This window comes from Trypanosoma equiperdum (assembly GCF_001457755.1).
Source record: "Trypanosoma equiperdum strain OVI genome assembly, contig: ctg_1480, whole genome shotgun sequence".
Classification (NCBI taxonomy): domain Eukaryota; phylum Euglenozoa; class Kinetoplastea; order Trypanosomatida; family Trypanosomatidae; genus Trypanosoma; species Trypanosoma equiperdum.
Window position 1 is genome coordinate 234,964 of NW_027123483.1, and position 17,303 is coordinate 252,266.

The following is a 17,303-nucleotide window of genomic DNA, read 5'->3' on the forward strand; positions in this document are numbered from 1 at the left end:
AGCTCCACGCGGTCCCCTTCTTTCACTCAAGCACCTTAATCACTAATAAATTAACGGCGTCGGTTCCCTGACATCTCCAGTCTCACGTTGCGTCTCCGCACCTGCAGGGCACGTTGAGCCGCGCGTTTCTTTGCTGCAAAAGGGAGAGCATTTTTAGTGTGCTGTACTGTTCGTATCTTCGCACGACGGACGGCATCGGCCCACTGTTGTTCACTGATCTCTCGGCGAGCATCTAAACGTCCGCCACCCAAGTCATCCGTCTTCCAGTCCTTAGCATTTACACCAAATATATCTTCCAGTTTCTCTTCCACCTTTTTCTGCAGCTCAACGTCACGTTGCAAACGACGCTTTTGTTTAAGTTCCTCGCGGGTTAGTCCATCATCCGGCATCTCCACAAGTGACATAGGATCGTTGTACTGCATGGCCGTCTGCTCTACCGTTGAGTGCTTGGTGTCGAGAAGAGTGTTGGGAAAGTCGATCTGAGCGTGCTTCGTCACAGCATACAGCGGAACATTGTGTGGGAACAAAGATCCCCGTCGAATGCGCTTCAGCAACTTCCAGCCGCCAATGTGTTGCCATCGCATCGTACTGTGCGCACTCACGCGATTCCTATCGCCGTAAAAACGCCTATAAACGCGACCACTCACAAGATCACCCTCTGGGGTACAAAAATCAGCTTGCACTTTGCCGTGGCAACGTGGGTCCCTCACAACACGCAAATACTTCGGGGCAGCTCGCATGACACGCTGTTGCAGCTGTTCAACTTCTTGGCGCACCACAAGCATTTCTGCAGGCGTGATGGCGCGTTGCCTCTGATAACCCGCATCCACAAACGCACGGTTAAACTTATGCGTCGCCGGGGGAAATTGGAGCGGAAATATGAGCCGATTGTGCCGGGTGTTGCCTGTCTTCACCAACCGCGGCACATCAGTTGGCATATGACCAATCTCACCCGTACTCGTCGCACCGTCTTTCAAATCTTTGAGAAGAGAAGTCGAAGTTGCGGAGGTGGAAGCCTCCCGAACTTCATCGATATCAGTTAAAGGTTGAGGAACACCACTCTGCACGCGGTGAAGTGCCTCATCGCTAAGGCGCTCGAACACGACGTCTTTGACTGCGAGCGACGCCTCATGCAACTGCTGCTGCTTCACATCACGTTCCCGCCGTTTCATCTCTTCTGCTTTCTTCAACTGTTCTCGTCGGCGTTCGGCCCGCTCAGGTACAAGCTCATTACGTGCCAAAATCAAGTAAGAAATCGGTTCAATGCCAACCTTCAGCGGCATATGCCGTGCCCACACCTCAACAAATGTGGAACGGTAGTGCGCTTCCGTGCTGCAAATACGCATACGCTTTCGCTTCACACCAGTTTTGCAGTGCCTCAAAGGACAGCGATGTTCGTGGGGACAAGGAGCTACAATGGTGGGCTGCCAATCCCAGAGACCAACATCCTTTTCCTCGAGGATCCAGTCGCGCGCCTCCATTAAGATGTTAAAGTTATTAAGATTAGCAAACTCAACAAACACAAGAACACCTCTGGTCATCTTCCACAATTGCTGCACAATGCGGCGGCGGTTCTCTGAGGTGGCAATTTCGCTAAGTGAATACGCGGCAACAACCAAATCGTGTTGGATCGCTTCATCTTCGGGAAGCAAATAACGCTTCCACGTAACGTTGGGTACATCGTCATGAAGAACCATCGTCCCTATCTCCATCATGCCTGGACTTGGCTCTACTGCAGTAACTTCCTGAAGAGGGCGAAGTCGTCTGGCGGCGCGAGTGCGAGCTGTTTCATTTTCCACATCAATAAGCTTTTCCCACCACGTTTTCGGGCGACCCTTCGCCGCCTCGCCGTCATCGCCGCCGTCGCCCTGTTCTCCGTCGATAACATCCTCCGGATCCTCCGTACTCGCACGAACCTCCCCGAGAGGATCGCCGCTCTCCCATTCGGTACCATCAACTACGTCACGGTACCTCGCATGTGCCTCCCGCACAAGGCGGTCCTTTTTTGCAGTTGCAGCAGCGGTCGCAACCTCAGCAATTTCTCGCTTTAGGTCTTCTGGAAGATCTGCAGGGTCAACCTCGCCGCGCTCCAGTAACGCTGCAACCGCCATGAAGCGCACCTTCTTTTTCTCCTCGTTGTTGCGCTGTAGTCGCTTGAGGTCATACCGCAACTCGGAGAGCTGATGTGTACGGGAGGAATCATTTCCCTGCATTGTCTGCCGAAGTGATCGGTAAAGCGGGTAAGCAAGGGAACCGGGATCGTACACCTCCTTCGCGACAAGTATGGCGGTCCCAGTGCCAGCCCCGAAGTCTAACATAGTTTTGGGCACGAAGTGTGGCAATTGTTTGCTGAGTTCAAAAAACACGCGATGTATCCCGGCATACATGGCTGCCCCACGGAACAGAAAGTAGCCAATCGCATCGTTTGTAGAGTAAAGTACAGATCGGCTGGCAATTGCGTTGGCGACTGCCAGTTGCCGTTGAAACTTTAGCAACCGTTGGCGAATCCTAAAGCGGAGTTTCGCTTGTGATCTTTTGTCGTGGAGACGGAGATCGGCAAAGTTTTCACCCTTCTCACGCCGCTCAAATAGCTCCCGTTTTTTCTGATTTAGCGTATCGGGTTCACCCTCCGGGATCATGTCTGCCGGGTTTGTTGGGAGTCGTGCTGGTTCCTCTCGGTTGCGGTACTCAATGACAGGGACAATATCACGTAGGCACTGACGAATGAGACCCTTTTCCTTCATACGAAATACCTTCATAAAGGCTGCTTGCATCGAAGGCGACATGATCACCACACCGGGATTCATATCGCAGAAGTCATCCCGCACTGCCCACTGCCGCATGGCGGGGCGACGCTTGCACATTTTCCGGAGCATTTGATACTCATATGACATCTTTGCTGCAACATCAATAACTCGAATACGACGCCTACCATACCTCATTTTGGTACTAAATTGAGACCATGTTTCCTTACCAGCAATGGTGGTGCTGCTCCCCGCCTGGAGACCGGATTCGCCAGGCTTATGCATCGCACCTTCCAAAACCCCGTCGCCTCCCGATGACATTTCCCGTCGAGTACACCCCGCTCGTAAAGGCACTGCAACGGCGACGGAGGAACGAGCGACTCCAGACGTTAGGCATGTTTGTAATGTTGTGCTATGAAACCTGAAGAACATTTTCCCCTTCGCAGCGAGCCTCAGTTTAACCGTTTATACTCCTCCTTCGCCCACAACTTGTCTGCCCTCCCTTGAGACGGCTGAAATTCCCTCCACAAGACAACGGGATTCCCTGTACAAACTAGAAAGCATGTAAATAATGGTGTGAATTGTAGAGGGTTGTTGTCGGTGAATAGTACGCAAATCTTCAGATCAAAACGGTCTGAGGCCAACAGAGCCGCCAATACAAAAAGAAATAAAGGAGGAATTTAGAAAAAAAAATAGAAAAGCAAACAAGTCAACATCTACCGTGTGCAAATTGGGCACATCAGAGGCTCTCCGGAACCGATACTTTAGGGATTGGGCACATCGCAAACAGGTACACTTTAAAATTAATAAGTAAACAAATAACGGAAACAATGAAGGCAAGGACACCTTACATAACCCTTTTTTGAAGTTTCTTCCCTCAGTATATGAACCTCCATCATATCCATTTCCACGTGTCATTTTTTTTTTATATAACGTAGTTCCTCTGCCATAATCCATTCCCTTCCTTCCATTTCAACCAGGTGACTTCGCTTCCGCTTGAAACGGAGGGGGAAAAAATCGCTCGCTGTCACATTTTCTACGAATTCGTAGGAAGAAAAAGATATACAAAAGTAACTGCATGGCCGTACAATTCTTTTCCTTAAGAAGACGCACCAAACAAACAATCTCCCCCCTAACCTCTTTATGCAACGGGACCCTGCAAAAAAAAAATAAATAAATAAACGAACAACATGGCAATAATGACGAAAGCAACATGCATCGTTTAATCTCATGTCGAAAACGATAATATATATATACTAACAACAAAGAACTGTTCTGGCGTATTCTGCTTGCTTGCAAGTATGGTGCGGTGACGTGGAAACTACATCCTCAGTGTCATACTCCACGCATTCTTCCTTCCCAATGTTTGTATTTCTTCTACTCGCCTTTATTTAATTTCGTCTAAGTAGTAAGTATGTTTTTTTTTTCTTTGTCGAATACTCTCGTTTTATTTGAATATCCCTCTCCTCTTTCCTTGCGCCCTCCGTGCCTCTCCCTTAACCCGCGGAAACATTCCATTTCCACCGCATGTAGAGCTTAAACTATATATATATATATATATATATGCGCATATTCATTTGGCCGAGCACATTATGCCCAACGGTTGCCTCTCTCTCTCTTCCTCCTCGTTTCCCTTTCCTTTTTTCAGCGCCTCTTCTTTATAACAACAACAACAACAAATCCATCCGCTACCTGAGCTGTTGGAAGAAGTCATTACCCTTATCGTCCACAACAATAAATGCGGGAAAGTTCTCAACTTCAATCTTCCATACCGCCTCCATTCCCAGTTCCTCCATGTCAAGTACTTCCACTTTGCGAATGGAATCCATTGCTAGCAACGCGGCAGGTCCCCCAATACTTCCAAGGTAAAACCCACCGTACTTCTTACATGCCTCAGTCACACGTTTGCTACGGTTGCCTTTAGCCAACATGACGAAAGACCCGCCATTTGCCTGGAAGAGATCCACAAACGGGTCCATACGGCCCGCTGTGGTTGGCCCAAAGGAACCGGATGCCAACGCCTCTGGTCGCTTGGCAGGACCGGCATAATATACCGGGTGGTTCTTGATGTAATCTGGAAGGGGTTTATTGTTCTCCAACATTTCCCGCATACGGGCATGCGCGATGTCACGGGCTACGATGATGGTTCCAGTGAGAGACAGACGCGTCTTCACGGGGTGTCTCGAGAGCTCTGCACGTATTTTGTCCATGGGCATGTTCAAGTTGATCTTCACTGGTGGCACCTTAAGTAATTGATCCTCCGTTACCTCTGGCAGATACTTCGCTGGGTCCATTTCAAGTTTCTCGACCCAAATGCCATCTTTGTTAATTTTAGCAAGTGCTTGGCGGTCCGCACTGCAGCTAACGCCAATTCCGATGGGGCAGCTGGCACCGTGACGTGGCATGCGGATGACGCGTGCATCGTGGGCAAAATACTTCCCACCAAACTGTGCGCCCATGCCAATATTGCGGCAAATATCCATAACCATTTGTTCCATTTCCAGATCGCGATAGGTATAACCCTTCGATTCATCAGGCTTCGTTGGGAGTTCATCCAGATACTTGCAGGAAGCGTACTTCACCGCCTTCATTGTCATCTCAGCACTGGTTCCTCCCACAACGACGGCCATATGATATGGTGGACAAGCGGAAGTACCAATCGTCGAAATCTTTTCCTCCAGAAAATTGCGCAGCGACTTGGGATTGAGAACAGATTTTGTTTCCTGGAACAAAAATGCCTTGTTCGCACTCCCGCCGCCTTTAGCCACAAAAAAGAATTCGTACTCACATCCCTTTGTTGCGTAGAGATCTATCTGTGCGGGAAGGTTGCATCCGGTGTTCTTTTCGTCGTACATGGTAAGCGGAACATTCTGACTGTAGCGCAAATTCGTCGTCGTATAAATATGATGCACACCGCGGCTCAGCGCCTCCTCATCATCTCCGTTGGTAAACACCTGCTCCCCCTTGTAACCTGCAATAATTGCGGTGCCCGTGTCTTGGCAACCAGGGAGAATCCGAGCTGCTGCAATATTGGCATTCTTTATAAGCTGCAGCGCAACAAAACGGTCATTGTCACTCGCTTCGGGATCCTCAAAAATGCTTCTTAAGCTCGCCAGGTGTGATGGGCGGAGGAAATGTTGCACATCGCCAATGGCACGAGAGGCGAGCAATGTTAATCCTGCCGCTTCCACCTTTAGAATTTCCGGTAACCCGGCACCGGGATTGACAACAGATACGTAATCTTTTGTTACCAATGTGTACTCGGTGTCTTTGTGGTGAAGATGAGGCAACAGTGGGACAAACTTAAAGGGAGGTGCCGACTTGGGTGCAAACCAGAGGGACGACCGTCGTAACATGTGAGCGATTAATAATGCTGATATTTAATGGTTTTGTCTTCACTCACCTAAATTAGTTAGTTTGATGTTGTTGTTGTTGTTGTTGTTGTTTTTGTTTTTTGCGCAACGAGCTATTATGATTTATTGTATTTTCGGGGGAGGAAATTGACTATTTTATGGGTTTACAAACTGTGTTACAGGATACAAGTAAGAGCACAAGAAACAACATAAACGAGCAGCAACCACAAGAAAACAATATAAAAAAAAGGTTAACCAAAAAAAAAAAGAAGAAGCAGCAATGGATATAAAAGTTAGAAAAAAACATGGTGGGGCGAACGTTAAAAAAAAGTAGCCTTTTAAAGAATGTGCCCAAATACAATGGCAAACAAAAAAAGCGGAAAAATAGTTATGAACATATTTTTTTTTTTAGCGTAAAGAAACACAAAAAGAAGAACTTATGAAAAACAGCGCGTGTGTCACCGTAAGTGTGGCGCAACAGTAGGAGCATCCACTATTTCCTGATGCACACACTTTCCCACCGGTATCCCTTCACCTTAACTTCAGTTCCTTTCATTTCTTTTTTTCTTTTGCTCTTTATTACCAATGGTTTTGCATCTGACGAGTTTCACCCGTGCTATTTTGTTAGCCACCACCTCCCTGAAAGCAGCCGTTCAAGCAACGAAAATACAAAGAAAAAGCAAACAGGAATTTTCCGTTCAACTTTCAGAGGAGCATTTGTAACCTATGTTCTTCCTTCATGTTTCACCTCCCCGTTACTCAATAGTTACATAAGTATACGAGCATACAACAACAAAACCAAAACATATTTGCGTACGTCCGCGCACACGTATATACATATCAACTCTGAATGTTTCCTTCCTTTTTTTTTTCCTTTTTGTAGAAGATTTGTTCGCTTTTTCGGTCGCCCGTTGGACATAGCCTTCGCGAACTTACATTTTCCTATACACCGTCTATAACATTAAAGTGCGCAATAGCTGTACGGGTTCATATCAGCAACTGCGAGTGGGTAAATGCGTTAAAAAACATATCAAATCCCTTTTCAGTGTTAACAATGATAGTGGACACTCTCTTATTAGCATCGTGTGCTCCTCGGTTTTCCCACACATACACTCAAAACACACATACACATTTTCCTCATTTATTTCATTCCCTTTATCCTTTCTTCTCTTCTCTTCTCTTTTTTTTTTCTTTCTCCCCCTTCTTTCTTCCTTTCCACGAACATGTGGTCCCGGTGCTTTTCGACGATTATTGACTCTCTCGATCTCTCTCTCCAACACCTCGTGAGAGACCTTCAACTTCTAAAAAAAAAAAAGACAGCAAACAAGCAAACAAGCAAACAAGCGAACAAATTTAAATGCAATAGAAGTGAATATACAACAATCCCACCTATTCGAAAGAAAGAAAGAGAAAAAAAAACACACAGAGAAAAAAGGAGAAAAAAATAAAAAAGTGGCGTCTATCCAGGTGTGGGCTTATTATGATATTCCATATAAGAAGACACGACCGCAAGCCCCGTACCACGCACGACAACAATGCATGAATTATCCTTCTGGTGTTCCAGAAGGGTTTCGAGAGAGCAGCGGCAGTCCTCCGTGAGGGGATTATCAGAGAGATCAAGATATGAAAGTCGAAAAGACGCATCATCATTGCAAGCGCATATCCGATGTACATCTTCATCCGTCACACCATTTCCAGAGAGGTCCAATTCTCGAAGTGATGCGCTTTGTTTCACAGCTTCTGCAATATAACGCGCCCCTCGACCTCCCAAGTGACACCTTCCCATTCCCAATACAGTAAGTTTCTTAGCGTAGGGAATAACCAAAGCAATTTGAGCAGCCCCCTCTACATCCAGGAGATTGTCCTGCATGTACACTCGCTGAAGGTTGGGACATTCTGATATGACCGACGAAAGCACCTTACCAGCTGTATGCAAAAGTCGTCCAGCCGATACATTCAGCACCGAAAGAACCTGTGAGTTGTAAAGCCCACCGCACAGCAGCGTCTTTAGTCCGCTCTCCGTGACACAGCAACGAGCCAAGTAAACTTCATGAAGGTTTGCCATGCAACGACGGAGCGCATTGCCCAAACCAGTGAAGTGTTTTGGCTCTATACGGTTACCGCTGATGTCAAAAATTTGCAGCGTTGGTGGAAAAATGTCCTCCCTCTCCGTGGGGATAGCCAGTGCGTGAACTATGTTGTTATCCAAGAAGTTCACTTCCCGCAGTTGCTCGCAGTGCGAAATAGCCTGAACAATGGGTTCAGCCGCGCTATCGTCCATGTGACAACGTTGCAGAACCAAACGCCGCAGGCACTTTCGATTCTTCATAATAACTTCTTTTAGCTGTAGAGTTTCCTCAAAGTGGAGATGCACGTCATGAAGCAGAAGTTCCTCCATTTGCTCACATGGAGAATTTGTCCAGAGAGCCCTCAAGAGAATCTTCATACCTGCGCTGCTAAACTTTGTCTCAGCTATTTCCACCTTTGTTAGCACTCGTGCCTCCGGAAGGACTTCGTTTGTAATGTAGTCGATGATTCCATCGTCGAAACAATGACCATATATACACAGAGCCTTCCCATCCTTAATCTGATTTTCTTTCAAAGACATCCCAACCAGTTCAGGCCCCGCAATAATTCTGCTCCATCGCTTTCCAGGTTGAGGATACGCGACAACAACATCGCTGGCGGATGCCACATCATTTGCGACGCTCTCAACGGAGCCACAGGGGTCATTTTCAGTGCTGAACGCACTTCGAGGAGACAGAAGGCTGTCCACTTTCATTCAAGATGTTATTATTATTTTTTCTTTTACAGCAACGAGCCCCCAGGAAATAAATCTGCAAGCGGTGTAAACGAGATGTTCAGGGGGGGATAATAACAAGAACAAAATGGAAGAAAGAAATAGCTGTAGAAGAAGCGAAAAAGCGGAGGGAGCCGATGGCACACACCACATGCACTGAATTGTGGATCGCACCTTCGTGGTAACGGATTGCATACACCGCAAAAATCAACACGAACAATCATTGCGGCCCCGTAGATGTCAAAGCATCTATGCATGAACACGTACACACAAATACAACATAATGTGATACGTTTCTAAAAAAAAAAAAAGGAAATTCGGAGGGGGGAAAATAAATGACACCAAAAAAAGGGAGTCAAACAAACCCGACGTACAGAGATGTTAAAGCGAACGAAAAGGGTCAAGAAACAATGTGTGCATGTTTTGTAGGAGTAGAATCTTTTACCTCTATGGATATCCCTCTATAATCAAAACAAAATCAACAACAACAACACCGGTAGCAATAGTACATGAAACCGCGAGAACAACAATGGGAGCGCGGAATGAAGGGGAAACTCCCTTCAGTTAAAAGGCAGAGTATGAAAAGAAGAAGCACACGTCTCCCTTCCATTGTTCACTACCAAACACGAATTGTCCCCTCTCCTTCCCGTGTCATTCTTCTACTCATTCTTCACTTTTAATACACCCCCACATTACCTAATAGCACATAGTACAATTATGGTTGCCAGCGTCACACAAAAAAATTAAATTAAACCAAATAGATGGTCCCTCGCACCCCAGGTGGTGAGAAGCTATGGGAACGCCTGTAGATGCAACACAATATTTTCAGAAAGACCCCTTTTTATATCTTGAAGGTCGCAAATTTATCACCAGACGGGCTATCCCCGAATGCTGTGGAAAACTCGCGGTAAGTTACCCTAAGACTTGCCAACTGCTCTTCGTCTGGACATTCTTGTACCTTCCGCTCGAACTCCTCTTTTCCCCACACCATCTGCGCCAATTCTACCAAGGAAACCTCAATTCCCGTTAAGGACTGCAACTGTTCCCTGAAACTGCCGAGTGTCAACTTGTGAATTACCGGCCCCTCATCCAGACGCCACGGGCGAGGTGTCATCTCTGCACGACTTCGTGGAACCGACCCCACCAGCCCACGTGCAAGATTTACGTAAAATTCCGTTGCACCCCCGCGTCTGCGCTGCACATGATCTCGCACAGCTTGAAAAAAGCGCTCCTGCGGGGTGTAATCAGCCACTCGCCTACATCCTCGGGAACTGCAGCGGCTGCTACTCCTACTGACCGGTGCGCTACCCGCAACAGAGGCCGGTAGAGAAGGTGACCAGCCGCGTTCCTCGTGACACATTATTTCGCTCATAGAAGTGGAGTGGCTACGGGAAAAGCAGCGTAATCCTGTGCGCCGCGGCGTCATCATCGCCGGATCCTTATAGGAGTCAGTAACGCCGACAACTTGAATGTGCTGAACCTTCCCCGCAGCACTGGGAACCTGGTGAAGACCCTGCGGTGTTTCGTGTCGCGTAGGCAAACGTACACGACGAAGGTGCGGCCAGCCGAATTCCCTTGTCTCCTGTGACTCCTCATTGCGCTGCACGTTGCGTGCCTCATGCTCTGGTTGTGGAGTTTGCGGTTTTGGTTGCGCATCGCACTCGCCGTTGTTCTCAGCGAAAATATTCAAAGTCCCGGCATGCATCCGCCGTGTGCGCTCAAAGATGGCACGAGCAGAGGGAGAGGATGGTGACTCGCGCTGTAACGGATATATGCGGGGCCCCATTGCCAAAAACGAAGTTGCGCGGCAGCAACGGTGATGGCACCGACAACGAGCAAAAGCTAGCAGTAATAGGAATCGATGCAAACAGGTTTATGTTGGACGGAAGAACTAAACTACCGTAACCACGATCACGCTGAATATATATAAATGTATATATATATATATATATGGGTATTTTTATGTCTACCTTCCTAGCTTTAACGGGAAAAAAATGCGGATTCGACGTTGAAAGATAGCTATCTGTGATGCACGATGTAACAGATCCACTTCAAGACACACTTTGCACACCAATTACACTTCAGGAGGGTCAACAAAACGTTCCAGTAAATGGCACCAAGAGCCTTTGGTACCAGACATATGTGTTTGAAAAAAGGAAGGAGTCAACAACGACGGTAAAGTGAAGCATTTGTTCACAATATCCTTGAAACACCACACACTGGCAACACGAGGCAAATGCCGTTAGGTTGCTACCCATGGGGAACGACAAAGCGGGCACACGGTTCGCCCCCCGGTCGCCCACCACGAGTAGAGGCAATCGGAGTGTATTGCAGAGTTACGGCACACTGCACACTGCATATCGGGAAGACGATTACTCGAAGCTGAAACGATAGCAAAACAAATGGGGCAAGGATCTTTACCGGAAAAGTGCTCGTCCATATTCCTGCCGAAGAGCATCACACAGTCCCATACATTGGATGACCCACCGAAAAGCAATACAGTCATTTTCCGCATCCACACGTGCCATTTGTCCGCGGATACCCCGCAGCCCCGTGTCTTTTCACATGTGACCACCGGGGGCCTTAACGGGAAATCAGGCTTAAATTCTATATGAACCGTTGAATCTGTATCTTCCACCGTATATTTAAGTGTAATGCGATTCCTCAAGGTGCACACGGACACGGTGTACCTTTCGTTCACGTCGAAGGTCGAGCCCCCGGTTGGGTTCTTGCTTAACACCATGAGGAGGCTCTCTCGTATGAGACATGGTGACAAGTGCTCCTCTACAAATGTATAAAAATAGTCCTGCAGTTTTCGCTCCACAGTCTCAAGCCAACTCTTGACAATGGAAAGTGTGCTGCTCTGCAACAAAAGGGCAAAGACGGCGGCGGCGCCCTTCGCCAACTCACGCATGGGATCTGCTGCATTGGGACGTGTTAACGCAATTATTTCGAAACCCAGCTGCTCACCAGCACCACTACTACCATTACCGTTACAAAGGTATGTATTTTCAACCCGCTTGCTTCCTGGTACAGCCGGGGAAAGCAATAGTGCGCATAAGACGTCAAGAAGTTGAAAAACTTCCTCTCGCCATTCTTTGCTTACACGCTCCTGCACAGGACCACTGAGCGTTACACACCACGCAAGCAAGTGCGGAAAGAGGGTTAACTTTTGCTTGTTCGTTTTGGCAATTACAGCCGCCTGCCTCCGGAATATTATTGCTTTTGCCGGTGACTTTGAACTAAACTCCTCCCGAATGTCCTTCATTGAGCGTCTTCCCGTTATCTGCCGCATGATGGGAAGCAGAACGAACCCAGAGCGCACGAGTGTTAAGTTAGAAAGCAGCGCGATAGCGCGAATAGCACTTGTCACAGTCTCCATCCCAATGCTGTCTAACCGAGTAATAGAGGTGGCGCAGAGCCACTGATAGGCATAATTCATAACTGCAGCCACCTTCGTGACGCTTACCTCCGAAGCCCGCAGAACCGTCACATCCGACGAGCCCAAATCACTAAGGCAGTTCGAGGTGAAGGCAATGAGTTTAGTCATGAGTGACAGTTCCTCCTCGTTCGCCTGCTTAAGTGAAACCACAGATCCTGCCACAGCGTCGAACAACACAAGATTTATGGAGCTCCGTAACGTATCATCAACGCGGTTGTGCAAGTTAATACCACGCCTTGCCGAAACAACGGCGACAACTGCACGTTGAGTATCGCATAACGAAATGGGTGCATCATTCGGTGCTTGAGAAACAAGGCAATTATTCGGTGGCATATAGCGAAGTCTGAAGGAACTCGCTAGCAAGCGTGTGAAGACATGCACAAGCTCGTTGTAGGCCTCCGTGTCAATAATGCGACTGGAAGTGAGTTCCGCCAGGAATTCGAGGCCATCGAGAGGCTTTTTTTTCCTGGCGTAGTCAATAACCTGACGGACAGTATCACCCCTCACAACTGGTAAATGACTTAGATGCCTGTGAAGCGTCATCGCGAGCAATCCCGTATTGGGATGCAGTGTAGGGATCATGCACATAGATTCTTGAATAGCAGAAGCAGCTTCGCCAGAAGGAACTTTAGCGAGAAAAGAATCCCCAACAATGTCAGCAGCTTCATCCAGTGTAGAAAATAACGCACGATAATGGCGAATAGCTTCTTCATGTGTCGGCGCATCGCCCACATGCAGAAGAGCGGCTTCGGCAATCCACTGTGTAATGGTGCTTACAATGCACCGGACGCTAGAGTTGAACGCGTCACCACTGGAGTGAACTGCGGTATCCCGGATCACGACAGCAAGCGTAAACAGAAGTTTGTGCACCTCCTCTCCGCGTAGGAGCAGTGTGTCTACTTCTTTGGGCGATGAGATGGAGAGTAAGACACGCGGCAGCAGCTTTGTCACGAGCAGCCTCCTCGTTGGCTCAGCCAGCACCTCCTGCACGTGGGCGGCGTGCAACAGGGGCCGCCCAACAACAGCGGCACTCGCTGAGTTAAGTTCCACCGAGGAAGCAAGCAAGTGAATCAGTTGAGAGGTTCGTACACAACGCAACATTGATGGTACGATTCCGCATAGTGGAGAGTACTGATCCAACAACGCAAACGGTACTTTCCCAGTCCCTGTGGCAGCCACATTTGCACGTAGGTGAACTTGGTGCTCCAACCAGACGTCGCCGCTGCACGCAATTCCTTGGATCAGACTACAAGAAGCGAAGGGCACAATGTGCTGCAGCCTCCCACACGCTGCGATGCTACTCTGCGGGTCGCTCATGACACTATCAAACAACTCCAGTGATACAGTATCTCTCTCTTCCACTGAGACGCCGTACGAGTTGAGCAGTTGTTCGATAGACTCCACGACTACATTGAAGGCCTTCGAATCGATAGAATGTATTTTCTTTGACATCGCCACCAGAAGTGGGTCCTCTTCCATTTGCAGGGCCATGCGAAGTGCCTTAATAGACATGTATTGCTCTGCATGCAACCGCGGAGCGATGGAAGCAACGATGCGGAATACCATTGGTAAATCGATGTCCTCGCTACTGACTTCCAGAAGTGAAGCGAAGGGCTCGCCACTCCGTAGAAACCTCGCCCATGCGATGAGCTGCTGTTGAACCAAAGTGCCGCTATTTGAGTCGCCTTCATTTCCACTACCGTCAGCCTCCGCAGCGCCTTCGCTACCTTCGTCACCACTGCTGTCACCTGCCCCGCTGCCATCGTAACCCGATCCGCTGTCACCTTCCTTGGAGGACTCCTCTGCTTCTTCCTCACTTTCATCGTTGTCGACCGACACTAGCAGGTGCAGTTTCCGCAACGACTCCTGAACAGCCTGCCTGAGCCCCTTCTTCTCGGCACTCGTCAGTGGGCGGGGGTTAACCTCCTGTTCGCCGAGAAGCGAATCCACACATAGCTCCACTGTACGAAAGTCAGCTTCCTCACAAGCTTTTGAAAACAAAGTGATCAACCGCTCAGGATCCCTTAACTCGTGACTTCGAAGTAAATCCTTCAACCAAAACGGTCCCGGTCCCACGGTGGCAGCGATCTGTTGCAGTTCACTAAGTGCATCATCGTCACTCCACTGTAGGACGTAAGAGAGAACCCGCTGAAGGGGGTGCATCGGTTCCACCCCATCACTATCCTTCCGCTCTGCTGATATGCTCAGTCTCACAGCACGTAAAACACCGTTCGTAACAAGTTTTTGAATCTCTTTAGAAGGGATACCCACGGGAGAATGTGCATGCTCTTCGCGAACACAACTTCCATACGCGTCTGTCATTGACTGCAACAGTTCCGCAAGAATGTTCCATTGTTTCTTTTCCACGTACTTTGCCATAAGCGTTTCCGCCCCGACAAGCACGCCCGGTAAACTCACAGAAGAGCCAATTAATGCCGCCTGAAGTACATCGAAGCTTTCCACCAGTGCAGCGCTTGCCCCTCCACCAGTCCGTTGAGAAAAAGAGTCCGTGGGGCCACACAAGAGTTGCACACATTCACTGAAGCACTCAGTATGACGAGCTACACGCTCCAATGTCTGTGCTACGACGGAGGCTGTTGTGCTGAGAAGCCGTCCCCGCCGCGCTGGTTGTTCGAGAGCTGTGGCCAGTGTTGCTACTATAGAAGAAAACATCGTGGCGCCTTCGCGTTCGTGTCCCTCCCCTAGCTTCGCTGAGCGGACACACCGAAGTTCCCACACACGCATTAGTGAGGAAAGCACTAAATCCCATTCCCGCTGTACCACATCACTGACATTTAGGATCTTGCGTTGAAGCACCTCGCTGAATTCCTCAATCGCGCTGGCGAAGGCTGAAGAACGAGTGACTGGAACAAGCAATGGTACGAGTGACGGGTAAATAATCTCTGCCACCTCAGGGTCGTTGCAATCCGTGATACTGTTCATCACCACACGGAGAAATCCGCCTTGCATGTGAGACAATGCACTGGAAGAGTCACTACCAAACCAAAGTAGTTGAAGCTCCCACGCCCTACGGAGTACCACAGCGCAACGGTCGGACATCGCGTTGTATAAAGCAGTAGAAACCTGCTGATGAACTCTTAAAGTTGCCAGCTTTGAGGAAAGAATGTCACGCAGAAGTATAAGTGAAGCAGACCTTACAACTGGAGCTTTAACAACCATACTTCCTTTGGTAACCCCCTCAGGTGGCGGCATAATCGGCTGCACTGAATTCCCTTCTACAAACTCAATGACCTTATGACATGCCGAGGCAGGGGCACCCACACGTAACATGTGCCCCATAGCGCATACGCAGGAGTAGAGGGCGTTCGACCGACGGTCCAACGTGTCATCCTGCAGTGGTTTTCCACGGCTCTGGGCAATGATTTCCTCATAATTGCTAATAAGATCGGTTACAATACTGTCTGCATGTTGCTTAAGTACTTCCGTAGTGTATGCAGCGTTAAATGCATCCGATGCATCCCTGCGTACAGACGGCTCCATGTCACACATGCGACTTACCCATGCAGAAGCAAGTTTCGGTAAGCGCTTGGTCACAGCTTGTTGGAGCAATGAACCGCGTAACAGAAACTCATGCAGTAGCGCAAACACACCCGAGCGAACCGATGCATTTGAGTGCTCCGCGTGCCGCACGACCGCCTCGACGACTTGCGGCAAGTAATGCACCAACTCCTCCTCCGACATAGCAGATGCCCCCCGGTTCAGCTCCACGAGAGCTTTGAGCACGGTTGTTTCATTGCTTTTCTGCAGCAACTTCAGATTCACCTCCATCATAGCGGACCCTTCTGTGTTGCTCTTGACGGGTTGTGAAAAATCGCCCAAAAAACTCTCTAAGCTGTCTGGAATACCACGAGATGCAACAAATGACAACGCGGCACGTCCCTTTGCTGGTCGCGGCGGCATAGCTGAAAACGTTGGTATTGGGAAGGTGTTTAAAATACACAGAGACGGAAAGCACTGGTATTATTACCACTGTTACAAATATTTCCCACTTTATTCGATTTCTCACCTACTCCTTAATTGGTTTGGTCGTTCTTTTTTACTTTTGCTTGGAATACTCTTTTTATCTGATGTACATATATATATATATATATGTACACCGCCGATGTTACTGCCCTAACTCACGTTGGTTAACACGTTTAGTGCAGTAGCCCCCAGATAACAAGAACGATTGGTATTATTATTGTTCCTATCCGTTAACTTATTGTTGTTGTTAAAACACGCACCGTAAGTCTCTTTTGTTTCCACACAATCAGTGATAAGTGGAAGCTGAAGCAAACAGTGACGGTCCGAGGTTTGAAAATTCAAAAAGAAAGGACAGAAAGGGGTGGATACTAGTGCGGCGTGATGTGGCCTTTCCACTGCTGAGTTACGGAGAGGCTTTCACGTGATTACGCGCGAAAACAGAAGAGGAAGGAGTGAATTTCAGAGTTGAGCAAGTGAAGAAAATGCAGTCTCAACGCGTAGAGAGTTGGGTGCGTGCATGTAAAAAAAAGAAAAAGGAGCAAACAAAACAAAATAAAACAAAAAAATAACCTGGTGTGGCTTTATGGATACGAATCTATGAGGTGGCAGCGCATCTTCAGGCGCTAAGTTTTCCGGTTTCCTTTCAACCATCTCCGCAGTAACACGTGCAATCATCAAAGGGATGAAGAGGAAGTACCTTAGCAGCAAAGAGAGTTGTACCATCGTTGAGAAACGTAAGAACTGAAGAGGTGCGGCAACTAAAGAGTACAAAACACCCAAGCAGTTTCTCCGTTCCTTCCTCCGCACAAATTCTCTCTCTTTGACCCGACCCACTTTCGCGGGTAACAGAAAGTTAAACAAGTAACACGGCACTTTTTTGTTTGTTTTTGTTTTTTTTTGTCAGTCCCTAATCTTTCCTCTTCGCACCATCGTGTAGTGCACCCAAGGTTACGGCCCCTCAGATCCTCTACTACACAATA

The 17,303-nt window shown here is 48.2% G+C and overlaps 5 protein-coding genes across 5 annotated transcripts; all 5 read right to left on the minus strand.

The window, feature by feature from the left end:
• Positions 1–50: 50 nt before the first annotated feature.
• Positions 51–3,176, minus strand: TEOVI_000492500 (Mitochondrial small ribosomal subunit Rsm22, putative; the record flags this gene model as incomplete). Its single annotated transcript, XM_067221758.1, has 1 exon — positions 51–3,176. One exon carries the CDS (start codon positions 3,174–3,176, stop codon positions 51–53), a length of 3,126 nt encoding a protein of 1,041 aa, XP_067077859.1.
• A 1,256-nt stretch (positions 3,177–4,432) lies between these two features.
• Positions 4,433–6,100, minus strand: TEOVI_000492600 (fumarate hydratase, class I; the record flags this gene model as incomplete). The annotated part of the gene is made up of 1 exon (XM_067221759.1): positions 4,433–6,100. The coding sequence occupies one exon, from the start codon at positions 6,098–6,100 to the stop codon at positions 4,433–4,435; it is 1,668 nt and encodes a 555-aa protein (XP_067077860.1).
• Positions 6,101–7,556: 1,456 nt separating this feature from the next.
• TEOVI_000492700 (leucine-rich repeat protein (LRRP), putative) lies at positions 7,557–8,879 on the minus strand (the record flags this gene model as incomplete). Its single annotated transcript, XM_067221760.1, has 1 exon — positions 7,557–8,879. The coding sequence occupies one exon, from the start codon at positions 8,877–8,879 to the stop codon at positions 7,557–7,559; it is 1,323 nt and encodes a 440-aa protein (XP_067077861.1).
• An 859-nt stretch (positions 8,880–9,738) lies between these two features.
• On the minus strand, positions 9,739–10,683 carry TEOVI_000492800 (uncharacterized protein; the record flags this gene model as incomplete). Its single annotated transcript, XM_067221761.1, has 1 exon — positions 9,739–10,683. One exon carries the CDS (start codon positions 10,681–10,683, stop codon positions 9,739–9,741), a length of 945 nt encoding a protein of 314 aa, XP_067077862.1.
• A 456-nt stretch (positions 10,684–11,139) lies between these two features.
• On the minus strand, positions 11,140–16,260 carry TEOVI_000492900 (uncharacterized protein; the record flags this gene model as incomplete). Its single annotated transcript, XM_067221762.1, has 1 exon — positions 11,140–16,260. One exon carries the CDS (start codon positions 16,258–16,260, stop codon positions 11,140–11,142), a length of 5,121 nt encoding a protein of 1,706 aa, XP_067077863.1.
• Positions 16,261–17,303: the final 1,043 nt, after the last annotated feature.